Raw genomic sequence first — 24,520 nt, 5'->3', positions numbered from 1 at the left:
GCAGCCGAGACAGATGTGACTCAACATTTATCTTCCTTTGCATCCAGGACAAGGGCTTACAACTCCGCCTCCTTGTCGCTGTCTCCGGAATACTAACATTGCAGGACCTGCAACAGCAATGCCAGCGTTCGCTCTGTTGTTCTTGTGTTCTTGCAGGATGTAATCTCGGCCCTACGGCTGTGTATTTCCCTGGGGGTTCTTCGCGTCCATTTCCCGTCTTGAATTTTTCAGACGCTTTTACGCTTGATAAATGGGACCTTCTCTGAAACGCAAGCCTCTCGTGTGAATGTAAAGGGGGCGTTGGAAAGCACACGGCTTCACGGATAGGCAGCACATGAATCACGATGAAACTTTCGGGGGGATATTGTAGTGACCTCACTGGTGCCTGGCGCTGTGCTCAGTGCATGCACTTAAGAGATTTGATGATGATGATGATGATGATGATGATGATTATGATGATGATAGTGCTGCTGTTGATGAAGGTGGAGGAGATGGTGGTGATGGTGGTGATGGTGGTGATGATGGTGATGATTGTGATGGTGATGATGGTGATGGTGATGATGATGGTAGTGATGGTGATGATGGTGATGGTGATGGTGGTGATGGTGATGAAGATGGTGATGGTGATGATGGTAGGGTTGGTGATAAAGACAATGGGGATGATGATGGTGATGATGATGATGATGGTGATGATGATGATGGTGATGATGGTAGGGTTGGTGATAAAGACAATGGGGATGATGATGGTGATGCAGATGATGGTGATGCTGGGAAAATGATGATGATGAAGTCAGTAAAGATGATGATGGGAGGAGGAAGGAAGGGATGATGATGAAGATGAAGCAGCCCACTTAGAGAGAAATAAAGTCTGCAAGGTAAAGTAACTTTCCCAGAGTCCTGGAGGTAGCATTGGACGGTGGCACTGACACCCACAAGAGAAGAGGGACTGTTAAACTAGGTTCTATCTTTATGTCCCTGTTGCCATCACGCCTTTGTCCTGAAGCACCGATTGCTTCTTTTTTTAAAAAAAATATATTTTTATTGATTTCAGAGAGGAAGGGAAAAGGAGAGAGAGATAGAAACATCCATGAGGAGAGAGAATCATGGACCGGCCGCCTCCTGCACGCCCCCTACTGGGGATCGAGCCCGCAACCCGGGCCTGTGCCCTTGACCGGGAATCGAACCGTGACCTTCTGGTTTGTCACTTGACGTTCAACCACTGAGCCACGCCGGCCGGGCTCAGCTGCACTGATTTTAAATGCCTTCTTCTTGCAGATTAATCCTGATCTTCAGGAATTTATTTACGTTTCCTCCCCGAGCCTGTTCTTGATTTTATATGTTTCTCTCAGGCGTACACATCTGTAAACTGTAACCTCACCCAGGGTCTCAGAAAATTCCATAGCAGGACAGCAGTGATGAAGGAAACATGCATTGAGGATGTTTTTCTTTCTCTCCGTTTTTTTTTTTTTTTTTTTATGTGACTTTCCGGTAATTCTGTGTTTGGGACCAAATAGTACATTTTCTGGAGAAAGATGTTGTTTTTTTGCAACCTGAGCCTTTAAGAGTGAACAGTACCCAGTACGAGAGAGAAAGCATTGGGCGAGGGCCCGGGGCAGGGTCGAGGCAGGCCAGGTGATGTAGACTTCAGGCCGTAATATTAATAATTTGGAAATTCATCGTGTGGACTCTCTGTGGTGGTTCTCTAACTTTTAATTTAGCTTGTAAATCCTGCCCCCTCGGGGTTTCGCACCCTCTGTGATAATGTGACCATTTTTCCACAAATCCCTGCCCGCGGGGGCCCGGGACAGACATGATTTTACCTCGAATTTTACAACTCACGGTAAAAGGAAGAGCTTTTGACGCTGTTTTATGAGTGGTTCCCATAAAGACGGCAACGTCGTGAATTATCAAGGAATCCGTGGCCCCATTCATTCGCACAGGACGAATGAGAGAAGACGTGGTTGCATTTCGATGACAGGAATATTAGCCACAATCCCCTAGGAGCAGCCGCCACCACCATAATCATTACATAGCGAGTGACTAACAATAGCTCAACCATGAAAGCCTTCCGTCTGTCCTGGCCGCTTATTGAAACACTAGAGACCTGGTGCACAAATTCGTGCACAGTTGGGGTCTCTCGGCCTGGCTGGCGATGGGGGCCTATTGGGGCCTGCTGGCCGGGGCGGGGGGAGGAACCACGGCTGACCGGGGGGAGGGTCCGTGGGAGGTTGGCTGTGGGAGCGCACTGACCACCAGGGGGCAGCTTCTGCGTTGAGCGTCTGCCCCCTGGTGGGCAGTGCACATCATAGTGACCAGTCAACCAGTTGATTAGGCTTTTATATATATAGATTTGTACGTGGATGATTATTTGACTATGCTATGAGATACGTTTTTTTAAAATATCTTTCATTGACTTTTTTGGGGAGGGGAGAGAGAGAGAGAGAATCATGGATCGGCCGCCTCCTGCACGCCCCCTACTGGGGATTAAGCCCGCAACCCGGGCATGTGCTCTGACTGGGAATCGAACCCTGACCTCCTGGTGCGTGGGACGATGCTCAGCCAACTGAGCCGCACCGGCTGGGGCTGCCAGGAGATATTTTTTTATGTCCGTCTCTATAAAAACGGGAAAGCGAAGTTTGAGAGGTTAAGTAACCATGCAGTAGCCAGTTAAACATTTCACGGCATCGGAAGAAAGGATATATTAGAATTTGGGAGACTGGGTTAAAAAGGTATTCTATAGAATAAAAGGCTAACATGCACCTTGTCCCCTCGACCGGGAGTTCGACCAGGGGGCAGGGCAGACCGACCAATGGTCTGCGGCCCCCCCCATCTGGCCCTGCCCCTGATCACTCCCCCCCCGGTCAGGGGTGGGACTGGCTTGCCAACCGCCTGCAGCCCCTCCCTCTGGCCGGCTCGGCCCAATCGGCCCTGATTGTGGTGGGCCGGCTGGACCCCACTGGTGCACAAATTCGTGCACCGGGCCTCTACTGTTCCCATAATATTCTGCTGGCCTGGCCGGTGTGGCTCCGTGACTGAGCGTCAACGTATGCACCTGGAGGTCATGGTTGGATTCCCAGCCGGACTGGGCTGGTCTGGGCTTTTATAACATTGCTTGCATGTCTGAGGACGGCAACCCAGGTTACATGCCCTTGACCGGAATCGAACCCGGGACCCTTTGGTCCGCAGGCCGGCGCTCTAACCACTGAGCCACACCCGCCAGGGCTCTCGCCGGGATTTAATCTTCCCCTACAACCCCCGTCCCCAGCGAGGAGGCAGGGTGTCCCACCCCCACGTGTTCCCCGGGCAGGGTCACCCCAGGGTGGCCGGGACGCTCTCATCTGTTGGATGAGCCGACTGGTGGTGTTTGTCTGCCTGCTGCTCAGTGACAAATTGCTCTCCAGACGGCGTATTTCCCGCCGCGTCTGTTTCACTCGGGGAACAAGATGAGAGGATTTGAAAGGAAAACACTCCCTTTATGAGCGGCCCCGCAGCACGCACGCGGTAATGCAGAACCATCCGCCGCCATGGATCGGTGTCCTTCTCCCCGGGGAACCTTCCTGAGAGATAATATTCGCGGACGCGGGCCGGGCCGCGTGTTGTACCGAAAGCTGAGGACAATTTGGGGGCGTGCGTTCCCGGGGGGCGTTGGGTGCACAGTGTGTGGGAGAGAAGAACGTTAGCCCTGCACAACGGGCGGGGAGAGTAGGTGTGCAGTGGTCAGTACGTGAAGTAGCTTATTCTTGTTTCATTATTTTTTAACTAGAGGCCCGGTGCACGAATTCGTGCACCAGTGGGGTCCCTCGGCCTGGCCTGCGGGATGGGGCCGAAACCGGCTCTCCGACATCCTCCGAGGGGTCCCGGATGGCGAGAGGGCGCAGGCCAGACTGAGGGACCCCACTGGTGCACGATCAGGGCCGGGGAGGGATGCGGGAGGTTGGCCAGCCGGGGAGGGACCACAGGAGGGCCCCAGGGTGTGTCTGGCCCGTCTCGCTCAGTCCCGATCGGCCGGACCCCAGCAGCAAGCTCACCTACCAGTTGGAGCATCTGCCCCCTGGTGGTCAGTGCACGTCATAGCGACTGGTCAACCCGTTGACTGTCTGCCGCCTGGTGGTCAGTGCACATCATAGCGACTGGTCAACCGGTCGACTGTGTGCCCCCTGGTGGTCAGTGCACGTCATAGCGAGCAGTTGAGCGGCCTTAGCATATCATTAGCATATTACGCTCTGATTGGTTGAACGGCCGACTGGTCGACCGGACACGTAGCACGTTAGGATTTTATTATATGGGATCGCTGTACTATTTTCCACTGGGACAGCTGTAAGCCTACCTTTGGGTCAATCTTGGGGAAAGTTAAATGGTCAGTGGGCTCTGAGCTTGACTCACAAGACTCCGGCTTAAGACCTAAACAGAATGGGACTCAGAGTATGTTGGAGAGTGTCTTTCGGGGGAAGAGAAAATAAAAGGAAATCGGAAATCTGACCATTTCTCCACAAATTAAACGAAATACTTCACCGTTTTTGTCTGATGGTCTCTACTAGATTCTGTCATGTTAATCCCAGCCAAGCAGTATGGGACACTTTGAATGGAAATGACAAAGTCAGTGCCTGGCCAGTGTGGCTCAGTGGTTGAGCATCGACCTAGGAACCAGGAGGTCAGGGTTCGATTCCCGGTCAAGGGCACATGCCCGGGTTGCAGGCTCGAACCCCAGTAGGGGGCGAGCAGGAGGCAGCCGATCCATGATTCTCTCTCTTCATGGATGTTTCTCTCTCTCCCCCTCTCCCTTCCTCTGAAATCAGTAAAAATGTATTTAAAAATAAAAAGAATCAGCGCCTTAGACTATTGGTCTAATCATGATATACGTAGCCAACTGTGAATGGCAGTTCCACTCTGCTTCTGATAAATCACGTGAAAATAGCTCACTTGAGATAAAAGTCATAATTCAGATTACAGTCAGAGAACAAGACGACGAGAGATCCAGAGGCGAAGCCTGCTCGATCGGCGTGGCTCAGGGGTTGAGCGTCGACCTAGGAACCAGGAGGTCAGGGTTCAATTCCCGGTCAAGGGCACACGCCCCCTGGGTTGCAGGCTCGAACCCCAGTAGGGGGTGTGCAGGAGGCAGCCGATCCATGATTCTCTCTCATCATGGATGTTTTTCTCTCTCTCTCCCTCTCCCTTCTCTGAAATCAATAAGAAAAAAAAAAGTATAGATATATTTCTACTAGAGGCCCAGTGCATGAAATTTGTGCACAGGTAGAGTCCCGAGCAGCTGCTGGCCGCCGGTGGGGCCTCCCTTCCCCAGCTTCTGGCTCGGCCTTCCTTTGCTCCATGCTGCCCCCTGGTGGTCTGCCGGGGTCCAACCCCAGCAGGTCCAGGGGTCCCCAAAGGTGTGGACGGAGTCGGCGAAGAAGGAATGACATGGAGACGGAGTTCAGTTGATCAGCAGCCTAGCCAGGATCTCTAGCCAGGATCTCCAGCCAAGTTCTGGTCTGGATCTCCAGCGAAGTTCTGGTTCGGATCTCCAGCCAGGTTCTGTGTCCATGTTCTCTTGCTAGGTTCTGTCCAGGTTCTCCAGCCAGGTTCTGTCCAGGTTCTCCAGCCAGGTTCAGTCACCAGGTTCTAGTCAGGTTCTCTTGCTAATTTCTGTAGTCAGGTTCAGTCCAGGATCTTTTGCCATGTTCTCTCCAGCGAAGTTCTTCTGTCTCTAGGTTCTGTGTAGGTTCTGTCTTCTTAGTTCTGTGTTCTAAGCTCTGTATTCTAAGTTCTGTCTCTTGCTGTCTTATTACATCTGTATTTATACCAGTTGATTCAATCCTATCAATCTCTATTCCAAAGGTTAGGGCGTTTCTTATCTCCATTCCAGGGAGTAAAGATTATGTAGCTTAAGCATGATTGTTTGTAGTTAAAGTGATTAATTACCCGCCTGGCACTTAGTTAAGGAGTTTTATTCCCTCCCTAACTTCAGGGGAAAATCCCTACCTGGGGAAACAACCTTTCTCAGAGACCTTGGTTAAAACACATAGTGCCAAGAAGGTGAGCAAACATATTAAGAACAGTATGCCATATATGCCAGGTCCCTTGAAACAGCAAGCATGGACCGGCTCCCGGCAGTGGTCAGCGCATGTCATAGCGAGTGATGCATGTTAGGCTTTTATATAGATAGATGTCTAGTTTCACACTTGGCTGTGGTCTCCCCTTCAGGGCAGCTCCTGAACGTCCTAGAGGAGCTGCAGCTGACCAACAACACCCTCGTCTACTTCACGTCCGACCAGGGCGCCCACGTGGAGGAGGTCACCCCCAAGGGAGAGCGTCACGGGGGAAGCAACGGGATCTTTAAAGGTGAGCGTGGGATCGGCTGTGGCCCCCGGCTCCCCCGCCCGGCGGGCCAACCTCAGGAGACTCACCTGTGGCCTCCCGTTGGCGTTTCAGGCGGCAAAGGCAACAACTGGGAAGGAGGCATCCGCGTGCCGGGCCTGCTGCGGTGGCCGGGCGTGCTCCCGGCCGGGGTGGAGATCGCCGAGCCCACCAGCAACATGGACGTCTTCCCCACCGTGGCCAAGCTGGCCGGGTCCCCGCTGCCCGAGGACAGGTACGTGACTCGAGTCGCGTGGTGTGGCGTCGCGCCCACGTCCCGGGTGGGGGTGGGTGGGCTCCGGCTCCCGGCGTGTTGCGTGTGAACTCCAGCGGGACGAGTTCTCCGCCTCCGGTTATTTCACCCAACAGCCGGGGGTCCGGGACAGGCCGCCTGTCACTAATTAAGCCAATTCAGCAGAGACGGGGGTGAATCCTATAAGAGGGTTTGTTCCAATCCTGCCGGCGGGATGGGACAGTAGCAGGTCACCCGCAGACGTCTGCTCTGCGCCCCCAGAAGCCAGCTGCCTTTATGGGTAGAAGGACAAGGGCTCCGTGGGGTAGTAGGCGTGACAGACCCGGGGAAGTGGGCACGGGATACTCATTACAGGTCATGCGGGCTGGGGGTGGGGCGTTTGCAGACTGTGGGTGCCCCTGGGGCCAGCTTACAGGCAGTAGGGGCTGGGGTTGCAATGATCAGGTTGCGTCCGGGACTCGATTGTCTCAGCCTCGAGGTTGTCGATAGTCCCGTGATGACAGGCAGGAAAGCTGGCAGCGGTTACTCATCAAAAGCCTTCTCCGACGCCAGAAACTTCACTCCCGATTTTGTCTCCTCATGGGCCCTCGGTCTTACCCTTGGACTAAATCTCAGTGGGCACCCTTCAATAACTCCCACAGGGTAAGTCCCTGAGTTGCACGCGGCTCTGGTGGCTTCCAATCATTAAAATCATCTGGGCCCTTTGCTTTCATTTTGTTTTGTGAATCCTCACCTGAGGATATTTTTCCATTGATTTTGGTTTTTTGTTTTAAGAGAGAGAGAGTGGAAAGGAGGGGGAGAGACAGAGAGAGAGAAACATCGATGTGAGAAAGACACACGGATTGGTTGCCTCCCATATGCACCCTGACAAAGGCCCTGACCAGGGCCGGGGAACCTGTAACCAGGGTATGCATGCTTTTGACAGGAATCGAACCCGGGACCCTTCTGTCTGCTGGCCGACGCTCTATCCACTGAGCGGAAGGGCAAGGGCGGAACCTGCTCTTGAAACGGACGGTCCTTCTTACAGATCTCATGAGGCTTGTTGACGTATAAAATGTTACTATTGTGAAAGAGAGAGAGAGAGAGAGAGGATAAGAAAACAGAAACCTATTCCCAAGTCCCTTGTGGGGAGGAAATGATGGCCCACTATTGTTTTTCAGTCCTGTGATTTTTTTTTAAAGAATAGTAGCAATTTTTATTTTGTTTTTTAAATATTTCTATGGGTTTCAGAGTGGAAGGGAGAGAGGGAGAGAGAGATAGAAACATCAACGAGGAGAGAGAATCATGGATCGGCCGCCTCCTGCACGCCCCCTACTGGGTATCGAGCCCGCCACCCGGGCCTGTGCCCTGACCAGGAATCCAACCGTGACCTCCTGGTTCCTAGGTCGATGCTCAACCACTGAGCCACACCAGCTTATTGTTATGGAATAAGAGCCTCCACTCATGATGCTGTTGGGAGAATTAAAAAAAAAAATGCTGACGTCCCTGCATTGCATATGGTACCCAACAGGGTCCGGGAGGGTATTTACTGCCGATGACTTAATTATGATGATGCTGCTCTCTCACGCTCTCCGTTGTCCAGAGGATGGGGGCGGGGGGCACGGGCGGGGCGGGGAGAGCGGTTCATTCTCAGAAGACAGCCAAGGCAGAGGCGATCAGGCTGGCAGGGGAGAGCGGTTAGGAGCTATCAGGCTGGCAGGGGAGAGCAGTTAGGAGCTATCAGGCTGGCAGGGGAGAGCAGTTAGGGGCGATCAGGCCGTCAGGGGAGAGCAGTTAGGGGCGATCAGGCCAGCAGGGGAGAGCAGTTAGGGGCGATCAGGCCGGCAGGGGAGAGCAGTTAGGGGCGATCAGGCCAGCAGGGGAGAGCAGTTAGGGGAGATCAGGCCGGCAGGGGAGGGCAGTTAGGGGAGGTCAGGCCGGCAGGTGAGAGCAGTTAGGGGAGATCAGGCCGGCAGTGGAGAGCAGTTAAGGGCGATCAGGCTGGCAGGAGAGGGCAGTCAGGGGCGATCAGGCCGGCAGGGGAGAGCAGTTAGGGGCGATCAGGCCGGCAGGGGAGAGCAGTTAGGGGCGATCAGGCCGGCAGGGGAGAGCAGTTAGGGGTGATCAGGCCGGCAGGGGAGAGCAGTTAGGGGAGATCAGGCCGGCAGTGGAGAGCAGTTAAGGGCGATCAGGCCGGCAGGGGAGAGCAGTTAGGGGCGATCAGGCCGTCAGGGGAGAGCAGTTAGGGGCGATCAGGCCGGCAGGGGAGGGCAGTCAGGGGCGATCAGGCCGGCAGGGGAGAGCAGTTAGGGGCGATCAGGCCGACAGGGGAGAGCAGTTAGGGGCGATCAGGCCGGCAGGGGAGAGCAGTTAGGGGCCATCAGCCCGGCAGGAGAGGGCAGTTAGAGGAGATCAGGCCGGCAGTGGAGAGCAGTTAAGGGCTATCAGGCTGGCAGTGGAGAGCAGTTAGGGGCGATCAGGCTGGCAGGTGAGAGCAGTTAGGGGCGATCAGGCCGTCAGGGGAGAGCAGTTAGGGGCGATCAGGCCAGCAGGGGAGAGCAGTTAGGGGCGATCAGGCCGGCAGGGGAGAGCATTTAGGGGCGATCAGGCCAGCAGGAGAGAGCACTTAGGGGAGATCAGGCCGGCAGGGGAGGGCAGTTAGGGGAGGTCAGGCCGGCAGGGGAGAGCAGTTAGGGGAGATCAGGCCGGCAGTGGAGAGCAGTTAAGGGCGATCAGGCTGGCAGGAGAGGGCAGTCAGGGGCGATCAGGCCGGCAGGGGAGAGCAGTTAGGGGCGATCAGGCCGGCAGGGGAGAGCAGTTAGGGGCGATCAGGCCGGCAGGGGAGAGCAGTTAGGGGTGATCAGGCTGGCAGGGGAGAGCAGTTAGGGGAGATCAGGCCGGCAGTGGAGAGCAGTTAAGGGCGATCAGGCCGGCAGGGGAGAGCAGTTAGGGGCGATCAGCCCGGCAGGAGAGGGCAGTTAGAGGAGATCAGGCCGGCAGTGGAGAGCAGTTAAGGGCTATCAGGCTGGCAGTGGAGAGCAGTTAGGGGCGATCAGGCTGGCAGGGGAGAGCAGTTAGGGGTGATCAGGCTGGCAGGGGAGAGCAGTTAGGGGCGATCAGGCTGGCAGTGGAGAGCAGTTAGGGGCGATCAGGCTGGCAGGGGAGAGCAGTTAGGGGCGATCAGGCTGGCAGGGGAGAGCAGTTAGGGGTGATCAGGCTGGCAGGGGAGAGCAGTTAGGGGTGATCAGGCCGGCAGGGGAGAGCAGTTAGGGGCGATCAGGCAGGCAGGCAGAGTGGTTACGGCAGGGGAGAGCAGTTAGGGGCGATCAGGCAGGCAGAGTGGTTAGGGCAGGCAGGCAGGTGAGCGGTTAGCAGCTAGCTGTCCTGGTTCGCCTCACACCCTCACGGCCACCTGGTTGACCCCACAGGATCATCGACGGGCGCGACCTGATGCCCCTTCTGCGAGGCGAAACCCAACGCTCTGAGCACGAGTTCCTCTTCCACTACTGCAACTTCTACCTGAACGCCGTGCGCTGGCACCCGCCCAACAGTGAGTCGCAGCTCCCTGGGTGTCCGTGGCTCCCAGGGTGCTCTGCTCTGCAGCGGTCGGTCGATGGATGGCTCGGGTGCGGGGCGCTTGGCTTGGTGTGGAACCCTGGCTCCTTTCTGCTCTTACTCCTTCTGGTCCCAGGGTCATGGCTCCTCCGTCTGTACCTCCTCGCGGATCATGTGGGTTTTGCCCCCAGACTCCGATCTTGAGCATCAAGTTCCGAGGCGTGGATGTTGTGGTGTTTGTCCTCCTGCGTGTTCCTCAGGTTGTGCTGTCGCGTTTGGGTTTTCCGACACCCGTCTTAGAGTCGTGTCCTTCCTTACCAGCATGAAGGTGCGAGTGGAACCAGGTGGTAGGTCTCAGGTGGCTTTTGTGTGTGTTTTTTTCGTACTGTTCAACGTAGAACCACAGTGATGTCCATGTGACTGAGATGCCTCAGCATCTGGAAACCCAGCAGCTGTGAATGCGACCGGGGCGTGTTCTAGAGGCCGGTGTGTGGAGGTTGGACTTTGAGGTCACGCTTCAGAGGTCGACTCAACCTCCCGTTTTCTCTGTTGTGTTTGGGGGTTCGGCTCCTGGAGGCTCCCCTCTCCCAGGACATCTGCTCACCTCCCAAGTGATGGCTCCTTCTCAGACTGGGAGTGAGACTCGTACTGGCTTTCAACGCACGCCTGCCCCATCGCTAGTCATCTGGTCTGTTGGGCAAAGATTCATTGAAAGGGCTCACCCTTCATTATGTTAAAAGTGGAAAATGGCAACCATTCTGTTATCCCACAGAAATCACACCAGCTTGACTCTACAAAATACTTAATTTTTTATTTTCTTAAAGGATTAATGTGTGTGTGTGTGTGTGTGTGTGTGTGTGTTTGATTTCAGAGAGGAAGGGAGAAGGAGAGAGAGAGATAGAAGCATCTGCACTAATAAAAGGGTAATATGCTAATTAGACCAGACGTCTTTCAGATGTCCTTCCGGACAAAGCCACGGTGGCGGGGCTGAGGCAGAGGTGGTTAGGGCGATCAGGCCGGCAGGGGAGGGCAGTTAGGGGCGATCAGGCCGGCAGGGGAGGGCAGATAGGGGTAATCAGGCTGGCAGGGGAGAGCAGTTAGGGGCGATCAGGCCGGCAGGGGAGAGCAGTTAGGGGCGATCAGGCCAGCAGGGGAGGGCAGTTAAGGGTGATCAGGCCGGCAGGGGAGAGCAGTTAGGGGCGATCAGGCTGGCAGGGGAGGGCAGTTAGGGGCGATCAGGCCAGCAGGGGAGAGCAGTTAGGGGCGATCAGGCTGGCAGGGGAGGGCAGTTAGGGGCGATCAGGCCGGCAGGGGAGAGCAGTTAGGGGCGATCAGGCCAGCAGGGGAGAGCAGTTAGGGGCGATCAGGCCGGCAGGGGAGAGCAGTTAGGGGCGATCAGGCCGGCAGGGGAGAGCAGTTAGGAGCTAGCTGTCCCAGATTGCAAGAGATTGGGCCTAAACTGACAGTTGGACATCCCCTGAGAGGTCCCAGATTGGACAGGATGCAGGCCGGGTTGAGGGACCTCCCCCAACCCCTGCACAAATTTCGTGCACCGGGCCTCTAGTCAATGAGAGAATCATGGACCGGTTGCCTCCTGCACGCCCTGTCCTGGGGATGGAGCCTGCAACCCGGCATGTGCCCTGACGGGGAATTGAACTGTGACCTCCTGCTTCCTAGGTCGATGCTCAGCCCCTGAGCCACGCCGGCCGGGCCTGTGTCTTATTTTAGAGGAACGGGAACATTTGGGGCCGAGCCATCTACTGAAGGAAGGCTGTCCTTGCATGGCACCCAGTTCTGTGAGAAATGTAGAGAATTAAGGTTCCCTGCTGCTCTGGCGTTTCAAGAAGCTGGAAGGAGCATACGTGGTCAGGGGCTGGAGAGACAGCTGGCGCGGGGGAGGAACGAGGAAACAGACAGGAAGAGGAAAAAATAGGACCAAGTGTGACAAACAAGACCCAGATTCTGGTCGGCAGCTGCTCCCGAGATAAAATCTGCTCCTTGGACAGGGAGGGATTTGGGCAATTTCTGAGAATCTCCTGCCTCAAACCAGCGACCAAAGAGGAGGAATCACAGTACATCTGCCCTGGCCAGTGTGGTGCAGTGGTTAGAGCAGCGATGGCGAACCTTTTGAGCTCAGCTTGTCAGCATTTTGAAAAACCCTAACTTGCTGAAACCGGTTTGGCTCAGTGGATAGAGCGTCAGCCTGCGGACTGAAAGGTCCCAGGTTCGATTCCGGTCAAGGGCATGTACCTGGGTTGCGGGCACATCCCCAGTAGGAGATGCGCAGGAGGCAGCTGATCGATGTTTCTCTCTCATCGATGTTTCTAACTCTCTATCTCTCTCCCTTCCTCTCTGTAAAAAATCAATAAAATATATTTAAAAAAAAAAAGAAAAGAAAAACCCTAACTTAACTCTGGTGCCGTGTCACCTATAGAAATTTTTTGATCTTTGCCACCAGAGTAAAACAAAGATTTATATTTTTGACGTTTATTTTATATATTTAAATGCCATTGAACACAGAAAAATCCACCAAGAAAATGAGTTCGCGTGTCACCTCTGACACGTGTGTCATAGGTTCTCCATCGCTGGGCTAGAGCGTCGGCCTGCAGACCGAAGGGTCCCGGGTTCGATTCCTGGTCAAGGGGACGTCCCTCGGTTGCAGGCTCGATCCCCAGCCCTGGTAGGAGCACACGTGGGAGGCAACCAATGGATGTGTCTCTCTCACATCAATGCTTCTCTCTCTCTCTCTCTCTCTCTCTGTCTCTCCCCCTCCCTCCCACTCTCTCTCTAAACATCAATGCAAAAGTATCCTCGGTGAGGATTCACCAAGTCACGGTGGCTCAAGGCTGGAGTGGCTAAAGGGTCGCGGCCACCCAGGATGTTCTGAATCGCGTCTCATTTCGTTGTCGGGGTGTCTCTGACACTCAGGAGCCGTGGCCGCTGCCCTGGCGTCCCCATGGCTCTGGTTAGTGATGGAGCTTCACCCGCATTTATGCTTCCACCGGCGCTGACTGAGCGGCTGCTCCGTGGCATCCCCCGTGCCCGGGTGGGTGGGCACGTGTTGGTGAACCACATGGATGGTTTTCTTAGCTTCTGAAGAGGGAACTGGAAGTCCGACCTGCACACCTACCGGGGGCAGCAGCGGGAACGAGAGCTGCTGGGTTTGCAGGCTGCTCACGCCGTCGCCCGCGTTGTGCCGGGAGCCGTGGGAGGAGCTGAGCCGGCGGAGGTGCGGTCGGAGAGGGCGAGTCTCGTTTGCGCGGCGGGGTTACCTGTCCGCTAGAGGACACGGAGAAGACGCACGGTCGTTGGGCGAGGCGGCTGGCGTCATCTCAGGTCCACGTTGCGAGGAGACAGTCAGTTATCACCGGACTGCATGCCGGAACGCTTTCCAAAATTCTTAGGGGTGAGAGGGATGCCGCGTGAGCTCAAAATCCTTCCTTAGAGCCCGGCCAGTGTGGCTCAGTGGTTGCGCGTCGACCTATGAAGGAGGGGTTCACGGTTGGATTCCCGCTCAGGGCACATGCCTGGGTTGCGGGCTCTATCCCCAGTAGGAGGCGTGCAGGAGGCAGTTAGGGGTGATCAGGCCGGCAGGGGAGAGCAGTTAGGGGCGATCAGGCCGGCAGGGGAGAGCAGTTAGGGGCGATCAGGCCGGCAGGGGAGGGCAGTTAGGGGCGATCAGGCCGGCAGGGGAGGGCAGTTAGGGGCGATCAGGCCGGCAGGGGAGAGCAGTTAGGGGCGATCAGGCCGGCAGGGGAGAGCAGTTAGGGGCGATCAGGCCGGCAGGGGAGAGCAATTAGGGGCGATCAGGCCTGCAGGGGAGAGCAGTTAGGGGCAACCAGGCCGGCAGGGGAGAGCAGTTAGGGGAGATCAGGTTGGCAGGGGACAGCAGTTAGGGGCGATCAGGCTGGCAGGCAGAGTGGTTAGGGGCAATCAGGCCGGCAGGCGAGTGGTTAGGAGCCAGCGGTCCCGGACTGCGAGAGGGATGTCAACATGATTTTACAGATAAAGTTTACCTGGGACGGTAGGTAGATTCTTGGGTCCAGAAGCAGTTGCAGGATTTTAAGTAGGTGACTATTCCCAGGAAACGCACGTGCGAACCCACAAACCATCTGGTCGGACAGAACTCCCAGGGGATGCGGCCGTTCCGATGCTGAACCCACAGGGCCTCCAAAATCCGGCCTCTTTTCCAAGTCAAATCGGTTGGAAACTGTTTTTCTTGTGATTTAAAAAAAAAAAAAATCACTTAAACACAAGAGAAAAAGCACGATGTACCTCACAGAATTTATTCTACAAAGTGGTTATTCAGCCCTGGCCAGTGTGGCTCAGTGAATAGAGTGTCGGCCTGCGGACTGAAGGGTCCTGGGTTCGATTCCCCGTCAAGGCCACATGCCCGGGTTGCAGGCTCGGTCCCCAGTAGGGGCCGTACAGGAGGCAGCTGACCCGTGATTCTCTCTCATCACAAATGTTTCTCTCTCTCTCCGTCTCCCTTCTTCTCTGAAATCAATCGAAATATAGTTTTAAACCCTTAAAAAAAAAATGAAATACTCGGTTGGGTCCAGCTGGTGTGAATTCTGTGTGTACATCCACGCAGCCCTCCAGCATCCCCAATAAATCTCTGTCACGTCGAGCAGCCGAACCCAGGTGTCCAGGGGCGTGTCCATGTGCGGGACCCAGAGGAGCCGGTGCGTCCAAGCCATTCACATCGAGTTCCCGGATTCCCTGAGAGCCCTCCGTGCGGGGACCAGATTTAAGGGCAGACGGAAACCCGTGTTTTTCATTCCTTTTTTTGTTTTGTTTTTTTATAAAAGCGTTCAGCTCTCCAGGGAGAAAAAAACACACACACAAAAACTAGGGCAGTTTATCCTTGTCCCTGACAGAGCGCTACGTTTGCTGCTGAAAATAAACCACACGAAAACCCACGGAAGGGGGGGGTGTTTTTTTATTTATATTGTTGTGTTTCCTTTTTATTTATTTCGTTTTTAAGCCTCCCCTGAGGATAAGTTTGCAGAGAGGAAGGGAGAGGGAGATAGAGAGAGAGAGAGAGAGAGAGGGAGACAGACATTGATTGGTTGCCTCTTGCACCCACCCAGACCCAGGATCAACCCCAGGCTTGTATCGGACCTAGACTCGAACCCCCAACCTTTTGCTTACGAGGGGCCACCTGCCAACCCACTGAGCCACCCGGCTAGGATAGGATGTTGGTTCTCTGTCTTCCCTTCTAAAGGGTGTCCCAAAATTCACGCAAGAAGTAATTTTGATAGAAAACACAGGTTTGTAATTAAAAATTGTAATTTTTTTATTGATTCATAAAGGACACCGTCTAGGGTTTATGTGTGGAGCAGCACATCGGGTCCATGGCCTCCACGGCTCTGCTGGCACAGACGCAAAGCCGCGGTCTCCATTGGTCTTCCTTGTCCCTGCTCCTGGGCCATGATTGGTCCTTGGTGATGCTGATCGAATCGAAGGGATTGACATCAAAGGGCAACAGATATGAGAATCTGACTCAATAAACCGAGGCAAATTGGGCTTTTATTGGTTGTTGTTGTTGTTAATGCTCACGCCGAATTCAAATCTTGCGTGAATTTTGGGACACCCTTCTACCACGCCCTGGCCCCAGGGGACCCCGGCTGCTCAGGGCCCGCTGGACACACAGGGCCATCCGCGAGCTGTGTTTCTGTGGTTGTTTGGATTTTTCGTAATCTTTATTGTGGAGAGTATTATAGGTGTCCCCCCATTTCCCCCCCTTGTCCCCCTCCATCCAGTTCCCACCCTGTCCCAGGCCTTCACCCCCCTCCTGTCTGCGTCCACAGGTAAGACCTTGGGCGGATCTCTCCCCTCCCGCCCCCCCCCTCCCCATCCCTCTGAGATGGGTCGGCCTGTTCCATGCTCCCATGACTCTGGTTCTGTGTTATTCAGCTGTTTATCTTGTTCATAAGGTTTCTTTTTTTTTATTTTTTTTATTTTGGTGTTTAGATTCAATTGTTGATGGATAATGTGTGGCTTGCCATTTTACGGTTCATACTAGAGGCCCGGTGCACGAATTCGTGCAGCTGGGGGGGGGGTGTCCCTCGGCCTGGCCTGCGGGATGGGGCTGAAACCAGCTCTCCGACACCCCCCAAGGGGTCCCAGAGTGTCGAGAGGGTGCTGGTGCACGATCGGGTCAGGGCAGGGACCGTGGGAGGGCTCCAGGGCGCGTCCAGCCCGTCTCGCTCTGTCCCGATCAGCTGGACCCCAGCAGCAAGCTCACCTAACAGTCGGAGTGTCTGCCCCCTGGTGGTCAGTGCACGTCACAGTGAGCGGTTGAGCGGCCTTTGCATAACATTAGCATATTGTGCTTTGATTGGTTGAACGGCTGGCCGGCCGACCGGACCCTTAGCATATTAGGCTTTTATTATATAGGGTTTTCTTTTTCGGTATGAAACAATATTAAATCATTTACTGCAAGGGTCAAGGAAAGGCATCAAACGTAAGCACAGGCTAGCAAAACGTTAGTTCTTAGGATCGAGAGGATGTTTTTGTCTGTTTTTCTTAATCTTTATTGTTGAAAGTATTCCCTATGTCCCCCATATCCCCCATGGACCCCTCCCCACCCCTAGCCCCTCCCCGCCACCCCAGGCCTTCACCCCCTTATTGTCTGTGTCCACGGTTGATGCGTAGATGCATACGAATGCATTGGTTGATCTCTTTTTCAAGCTAACAGTCTTCCAGTCTAGGGAGAAAATACGGGCTGAGATGAGTTATCGCGATAATTTTGGGAGACGGGACTAAATCTATCTATTAGTGATGTAAGGTGCCCCCTGTTGTGTCACGTGACTGGGATGCACTGTTTTTCTTTGCAATAAGGCCTTTGAGGGTGTGGGTCCCGGGTTCCTGGTAGATCACAGAGCAGGAGTCTGCAGCAAGGACACGTACCTTGGGGACCTGTGAGACGTAAGACGCGGCCCCACTGCTCTTGTCGGAGACGATCCCCAGGGGCCCAGAGACCCAGCACAGAGAAGGAACAGTCTGCCTTTTTATTTTTTTAAAATACATTTTATATTTAAAAAAATAATAAAAATAAATACATTTTATTGATTTTTTTACAGAGAGGAAGGGAGAGGGAGAGAGAGTTAGAAGCATTGATGAGAGAGAAACATCGATCAGCTGCCTCCTGCACACCCCCCGCTGGGGATGTGCCCGCAGCCAAGGTACATGCCCTTAACGGGAATCAAACCTGGACCCCTCAGTCCGCAGGCCGACGCTCTATCCACTGAGCCACACCGGTCAGGGCGCAGTCTGCCTTTAAAAAAATATTCATTCATTCATTCATTCATTATAAATCTTTATTATTGAAAGTATTACCTGTGTCCCCTTTTTCTCCCCCATCGACCCCCTCCAGCCCGTCCCCAGCCCCCACCCCAGGCCCTCACCCCCTGTTGTCTGTGTGCATGGGTGATGCATCTACGCACACAAGGTTTTTGGTGGCAATCTGCCTCTTTTCACAAAGGTTTTTAAAAACCCAAACTAGAGCCCTGGCCAGTGTAGCTCAGTGGATAGAGCGTCGACGCGCAAACTGAAGGGTCCCGGGGTCGATTCCCGGTCAGGGCACAGGCCCGGGTTGCAGGCTCGATCCCCAGTGGGGGGCGTGCAGGAGGCAGCCGACCCATGATTCTCTCTCATCATGGATGTTTCTCTCTCTCTCTCCCTCTTCCTTTCTCTCTGAAATCAATTAAAAAAAAATAATTAAATTAAGTTACATTTAAAATAATCCAAACTAGTAGACGATAAAGGCAAACTCCTGTATCTAGTCCCAGGCGTTGCTTCAGAAACAGTGATTTCCATTCCACGCGTGTCCCACGCGGCGAGCGCCAGCCCCTCCTGGGCGCGGGAGCCCGAGACTCCCACTGGCCTGGCCGTCAGTCTCCCCCCAAGTCACGTCGGGCAGCACGGCCCTAAGTCGGTAATAGTGGTGTCCGTGCGCGCGGCTGTCACAGGCAAGTGGGAAATGCGGGCCCTGGGACTGGATTTGTTCTGGGTGCCTGCACTCTCTCCGCGTTTGAAGCGATGGGGCTGGGCTCGCATGCCAAGCACGGAGCGCCCTGGAGGTGTGCCGTGTGTGAGCGAGATCTCAAGGGCGGCCCCTCCCGCGCGTCCTCCTGTTACCGCCGTGGCCTGGCTGACCCGGACCGACCGCGGCCCAGGAGCATCTAAGTGTCTGCAGGGTCGCAGGAAAGGGGGAGAGAGAGGAGCTGATGAGAATCCTAATGCTACCCACTTCCTTCTTGTAAAACACATGTCGTTATTGACTTCAGAGAGGAAGGGAGAGGGAGATAGCAATAGAAACATCCATGAGGAGAGAAAATCACTGACCGGCTGCCTCCTGCACGCCCCACGCTGGGGATGGAGCCCACACCCCGGGCACGTGCCCTTGACCAGAAATCGAACCCGGGACCCTTTAGTCTGAGGGGTGATGCTCTATCCACTGAGCCAAACCAGCCAGGGCATTTAAAATTTTTTTATATATTCATTGATTTCAGTGAGGTAGAGAGAGGGAGAGAGAGAGAGAGAAACATCCATGATGAGAGAGAATCACAGATCAGCTGCCTCCTGCACACCCCACACGGGATGAAGCCCGCAACTCGGGCATGTGCCCTGACCGGGAATCGAACCTGTGACCTCCTGGTTCATGGGTCGAGGTTCAACCATGGAGCCACGCCGGCCGGGCTGCCCAGTCCTCTGAAACTGCCACAGACGGGCACCGTGCCGGGGATTGTGCCTGCAGCCGGGAGTGTCCACGAGGCCACCCCACTTCTTCTGTGTGAGGCACGTGTTCTGAGCGCATGTAAAGTGACTCAGACGTTACGTCCCGCCTCCCCCAGCTTCCACCGGCGACACAGACCGCGGGCGTCCATCGTGTCTTCGTCTGTAAAATACTCGCGTTGCGTGCACTGCCTTTCCCAGATCTTCCCCCCAAAATATAAGACCCACAAAGAGGCGAGGTTCCCGGGCATAAGCGTGGGTGAGGTCAGAGGCTGTGGGGGACAGCCCACACTCCTGTGACAATCGCTTGTAGCTGAGTCTATAGATTTCATTTTGTATTTGGGTCATTCGGTTGGTCGCTAAATATCTATCATTGTACGCGTCACCATTGCAGGAGACACTCGGACCATCAGAGTGAATTAGGTGTGTGATGTTTCCAGGGGGCGAAATGCTACAATCTTAAGTAAAAACGAGTGGCCAGGTGCACGGAATTCGTGCACATCAAAAGGGAATTCATTACAGGAAATACTTCAATATGGCTGTCTGCCCTTTCTGTATAATAGCAGTGTCAGAGGTGAAAGGAAATTAGGCAAATGCATATAAAAATCCCCCTCCCGTCAGAGTCTGGGGTGCGCCGTGAAACCGAGTCAAGTCCCTGCCCACCACGTGCGCCTCAAAATCGCACGAGACCCAGACCCAGCCAGCCCCACTCCCTTTAAGCCCTGATGGGTGGGGGCCGCAGCCTGAGGTCCCCCAGCCCAGCCAGACTCCACGCAGCCTCAGGTCCCTGCTGATTGGTCGTTAAGCGTCGTGGCGTGACAACCATTTGCATATTAGCCTTTTATTATTGTGATCAGTAAGGAACCCGGCTGGTGTGGCTCAGTGGTTGTGTGTCGGCTTGTAAGCCAGGAGGTCACGGCTCGATTCCCGGTCAGGGCACAGGCCTGGGTTGCAGGCTCGGTCCCCAGTAGGGGGCGTGCAGGCGGCAGCCGATCCATGATTCTCTTTCCTCACTGATGTTTCTCTCTCCCTCTCCCTTCTTGGCTGAAATGAATTTTTTAAAAAAATATATTTTATTGATTTTTACACAGAGGAAGAGAGAGGGATAGAGAGTTAGAAACAGCGATGAGAGAGAAACATCGATCGGCTGCCTCCTGCACACTCCCTACTGGGGATGTGCCCGCAACCAAGGTACATGCCCTTGACCGGAATTGATCCCGGGACCCTTCAGTCTGCAGGCCGACGCTCTACCCACTGAGCCACACCGGTCAGGGCTGAAACTGATTTTTTAAAAAATCAGTAAGGAGAACCTGGGTTCGTTTCTCTGTGGTGGTGGTTTTAATGGATTTTTTTTGTGTGTGTTTATCTGCTACGGTTTCCGACCGTAGCAGAAGCGCTTGTGAGAACTCGGTGTCTGTCAGGGGCTGTGGGAGGCGCAGTCGGCTCCCCAGAGCGTCAGCACGTGGTGGGGGGCACAGGAAATTAACCCCTTCGCCATCGCGGCATCTCCGTCTACCACGTCCGTGTGCGGGGATCGCTGGCACCCAGAGCTCCCGTGGGCAGCACAGTGGGACCGCCCTGCTCCGGGCTCCGTCCGCGCCCCGGACTGGGGGAGTGCGGGGCCTTCGTGTGGCTGAGACAGCCAGACCGGGCCGTTCCCGCTCGGTGAAGGTCACCAAATGGGGGGCCTTCTGCACGTCGAGTCAGTCTCCCAGCGGCGGTTCTCAGCCTGTGGGTCGCGACCCCTTTGGCGGTCGAACGGCCCTTTCTCAGGGGTCGCCTACGACCATCCTGCATATCAGATATTTACATGATGATTCATCACGGTAGCAACATGACAGTGATGACGTACCAACGAAAATAATTTTATGTTTGGGTAACCACGTGAGGAACTGTGTTTAAAGGGACAGAAGGGTGAGAACCACTGTGTTAGGGTGTCTCCTTCACCCCAAAGATCACCTCTGTTTGCTACACTCCTGCATGCGTGGATCAGATACGTTGGGGCATCCTCAAGGCTGGGAAGATGCTAAGTGAGGTGCTGCGTGTCTGAGATTGTTCTCGATGGCTGTGTGTGCATGTGTGTGTGGTTGCACATGTGTGCACTAGCCTCCTTGTACATATCCACACATGCATGTAAACATGTGTGCATCTGTGTACATGTGTGCATTTTTGTGCATGCAAATGTGTGTGCAGCTGTGTATGTGTGTGTGCATCTCGTGCGTATGTTCACATGTGCATCTACAAGCTATGTACACACATGTGCATGTGTGCACACATGTGTATTCAACTGTGATCACATGCATATGCATGTGTGTGCATGTGCTTGTTTGCATGTGCATGTGCAAGCCATGTGCATGCATATGCACCTGCATATTCAAGTACGTGTTTGCATGTACATATGTATGTACACATGCATTCATGTGCTGTGTACACACCCATGCAGGTGTGTGCACCTGTGTACACATGTGTGTGCGTTCACGTGTGCATGCATGAGCTATGTGTACACGTGTATGCACCTGCGCATTCAACTGTGTTTGCATGCATGTGCATGTGTGTGCGTGTGTGTGTGTGTGTGTGCCCGCAGTGGTCCGTGCCAGCTGGGAGCCTCGCTGTTCCTCCCATGTCATTTCAGCCGGAACCCAGGCTGTGTGTTTAAAACCCTGGAGGGCAGGAGGGGGCGGAACCGGGAGCTTTAATCCGTTCGTCACCCACCTCCGTGAACGTGCCGCGTGCCCGCTGGACACGTCCCGGCTGGAACATGTATGGGGCTGGAGTGACAGTGTCGTTCTGCCCTGGCCGGTGTGGTTCAGTGGATAGCGCATCGGTCTGTGGACTGAAGGGTCCCGGGTTCGATTCCAGTCAAGGGCACAGAGCTCAGATTTCAGGTTCCTCCCCGGCCTGGGCCCTGGTCAGGGCTCGTGTGGGAGGCATCCCATCGCTCTCTCTCTCTCTCTCCGTCTTCCCCCCCCTTCCGGCTCCCTTCCTCCCACTCTCTGTAGCAATAGAAAAAATATCCTCGGGGGAGGATTAGGGAAAAGCAAGTACATAAACAAGTAAATATTTTAAATAGTAGAAAACAACAAAAGTTGTCAATTTGGAAAAAAAAGACAGGTTTCAGTTTTCTTTTTAAAAAAATATATATTTTTTACTGATTTTAGAAAGGGGGAGGGGGATAGAGAGAGAGAAACATCCACGATGAGAGAGAATCATGGATCGGCCGCCTCCTGCACGCCCCCCACTGGGGATCGAGGGTACAACCCGGACATGTGCCCTTGACCGGGACTCGAACTCGTGACCTCGGGCCGGTTCTCTCTTTCTCAGCCCTGCTGCTTCCTCTTTTCGCCACACGCTTCGCCTGTGCCCGAATGCCGGGCACTCCCCTGCCTCCGCTCAGGGCCGCGGGGTTCCGTGCGTGTCCTGCTTGGTGCAGACCCTCCTGGCCCTTCCCCGTGACCCCACCTTCTGCCCTTGTCCACCCCAGGCTCCTCCGTCTGGAAGGCCTTCCTCTTCACGCCCAACTTCGCGCCCGAGGGCGCCAACGGCTGCTTCCCCACCCACGTGTGCTTCTGCCACGGCCACTTTGTCACCCGCCACCACCCGCCGCTGCTCTTCGACCTGTCCCGGGACCCCAGGGAGCGGCGCCCCGTGACGCCCGGGGCCGAGCCCCGCTTCTGGGAGATCCTGGAGGCCATGCAGGAGGCGGCGGAGCGCCACGCCCGCACCGTGGTCCCCGTCCCCAACCAGCTGTCCGTGGGGCGCATCCTCTGGAAGCCGTGGCTGCAGATGTGCTGCTCCTCGTCCCCCGGCCTGTCCTGCCAGTGTCCGCGGGGGGAGCAAGACTGAGGACACAGCCCGAGGCCGTGCGGGGGGGAGCCCCGGAGGCACCCTGCCCGCACCCCTCACTGGGACACGCAGACCGGGGTGCCCGCTCTAGCAGACCCCCCAAACGCACCATCGAGGGCCCCCGGGTGATGCCGTCGGGGGGACATCACGGCTGCCCGTGCATCACAGGACATGTGTTAGCTGTGCACCTCCCGTGAGCCAAGTCGGGGCGCTCACGTACCCGCACGAAGGGGGACCCGCAGCGTGCCCCCCTGCCGTGTGCACACGGACGCCGGGACGGTGCAGGGGGGAACCCATCCACCTGCAGACGGTGTGTGTGAGCCGCGGCCCCGGCCTCACGTCTCCCACAGCCTGATCGGGCGCCGTGGCCGGGAGAACGCCACTCGAAAGGCGCCCAGCCAGCCTCGGGCCACGCGACCCGACCGCGAAGGAAGGCCCGCCTGAGAGTGGCCGCCAGTCCGTGGCCGTGCCCCGAGGGGGAGGCAGAGATGATCAGTATTATAGAGCACACGCAACGCAGGCTTCAGCACGCGTGGGTTCGTGGCGCACGTGAAGGAGGAGGCGTGTAAGGCCCGGAGCCCGGTGGCGATCCCAGCGTCACGGACATCGCCGCCGATGCGATCGCACGGCGACGCCTGAGAGTCCGTCTTCAAGGTGACCGTGTCCCATCCACGTTCCCGATCCTCGCCGGCCGTGGACGTTGGGACACGTGATGTGGAACCGTGTGCCGGAGGGCCACGTAACGTGAAGCATGTAGTTACATGATGCGAACGTACGTGATGTTGACGTGAGGGAGGAGGTTTCCGATCTGTGCGCCGTCGGGAGAAAATGAAGGATGCGTGTTCCGTTCGTTGTTCGCATTCAGAGAGCGTCGCCTCAGAACCGCGTGGCTCACCAGCACGACCCGGGTTCCCCAGAAGTCGGCTGCGTTGGTCACGGCCTTGCGCCGTCTGCAGGTCTTTGCTGGGACCATCCCACAGGAAAATGGAATTATTTGGCTCAAGAGGGACCTCAGCTTGCTTGCTTTTCTAAAGAAAAAATGACCGAATGTATTGGGGGGACGTTGGGCGGTAAAGCTGTGTAGGTTTCGGGGGTAGAATTGATTGATAATCCGCCACCGGTATCGTGTGTCGCATGTTCGCCACTCCATCCACGTCTCCCTCCGTCTCCAATGACTCCCCCTTTGCCCTCTCCTCCCGCCCCCTTCCCTCTGATAACCACTGTATTGTTGTCTGTGTCTGTGAGTTTGTTTTTGTTGATTTCCTAGGAGGGAGATGGAGAGAGAGAGAGAAGCATCCATGATGAGAGAGAATCACGGACCGGCTGCCTCCTGCACGCCCCCCACTGGGGATCGAGCCGCAACCTGGGCCTGTGCCCTGACCGGGAATCGAACCCTGAACTCCTGGTTCCATCAGAGGTTGACGTTCAGCCCTGGAGCCACGCCGGCCGGGCTGTTCTTACCCCTTTTATTCCCAGCATTTCAACGGTGACACACCGACAGGCGTTCATTCGTCGACGAGGTCAGTACGACGGCGTGAAGACCAAAGCCGGGGCGATGAAGGAGCCGGCTGGGAAGCGGACCGGGGACCCCCTGATGGCCGGGTCCGGGGAGGAGGGGGGAGCAGAAACGGGGCCCGCGTCTCGCCGGCGTCGGAAGAGGGTTCCGTGTCACAGGCGTGCATCCCGGTGAGGGTTCGCCAGGCCCTGTTGTCGCGGTAACGCGCTGGGAGTCCAAATAAAGTCCCCCTGGGCCACGCAGGACGCTGGGGTCCGAGCTCTCCTTTCTCCGTGCGACTC

At 55.5% G+C, this 24,520-nt stretch overlaps 1 protein-coding gene across 4 annotated transcripts in view; it reads left to right on the top strand.

Moving 5' to 3' along the window:
* The window catches only part of STS (steroid sulfatase), a 76,408-nt gene extending 52,396 nt beyond the window's left edge, over positions 1 to 24,012 (top strand). For all 4 annotated transcript variants that reach the window (XM_036311172.1, XM_036311173.1, XM_036311171.1 and 1 more), the window contains exons 7-10: positions 6,199 to 6,336; positions 6,427 to 6,586; positions 10,012 to 10,133; positions 22,362 to 24,012. In XM_036311172.1, the coding sequence (XP_036167065.1) occupies positions 6,199 to 6,336; positions 6,427 to 6,586; positions 10,012 to 10,133; positions 22,362 to 22,723 (782 nt within the window). In that variant the 3' untranslated portion in view covers positions 22,724 to 24,012. The remainder of the gene's footprint in view (positions 1 to 6,198; positions 6,337 to 6,426; positions 6,587 to 10,011; positions 10,134 to 22,361) is intronic.
* Positions 24,013 to 24,520: the final 508 nt, after the last annotated feature.

The sequence above is a fragment of the Myotis myotis genome, unplaced genomic scaffold, assembly GCF_014108235.1.
Source record: "Myotis myotis isolate mMyoMyo1 unplaced genomic scaffold, mMyoMyo1.p scaffold_m19_p_51, whole genome shotgun sequence".
Taxonomy (NCBI): domain Eukaryota; kingdom Metazoa; phylum Chordata; class Mammalia; order Chiroptera; family Vespertilionidae; genus Myotis; species Myotis myotis.
This window is presented reverse-complemented; position numbering and strand designations above follow the sequence as displayed.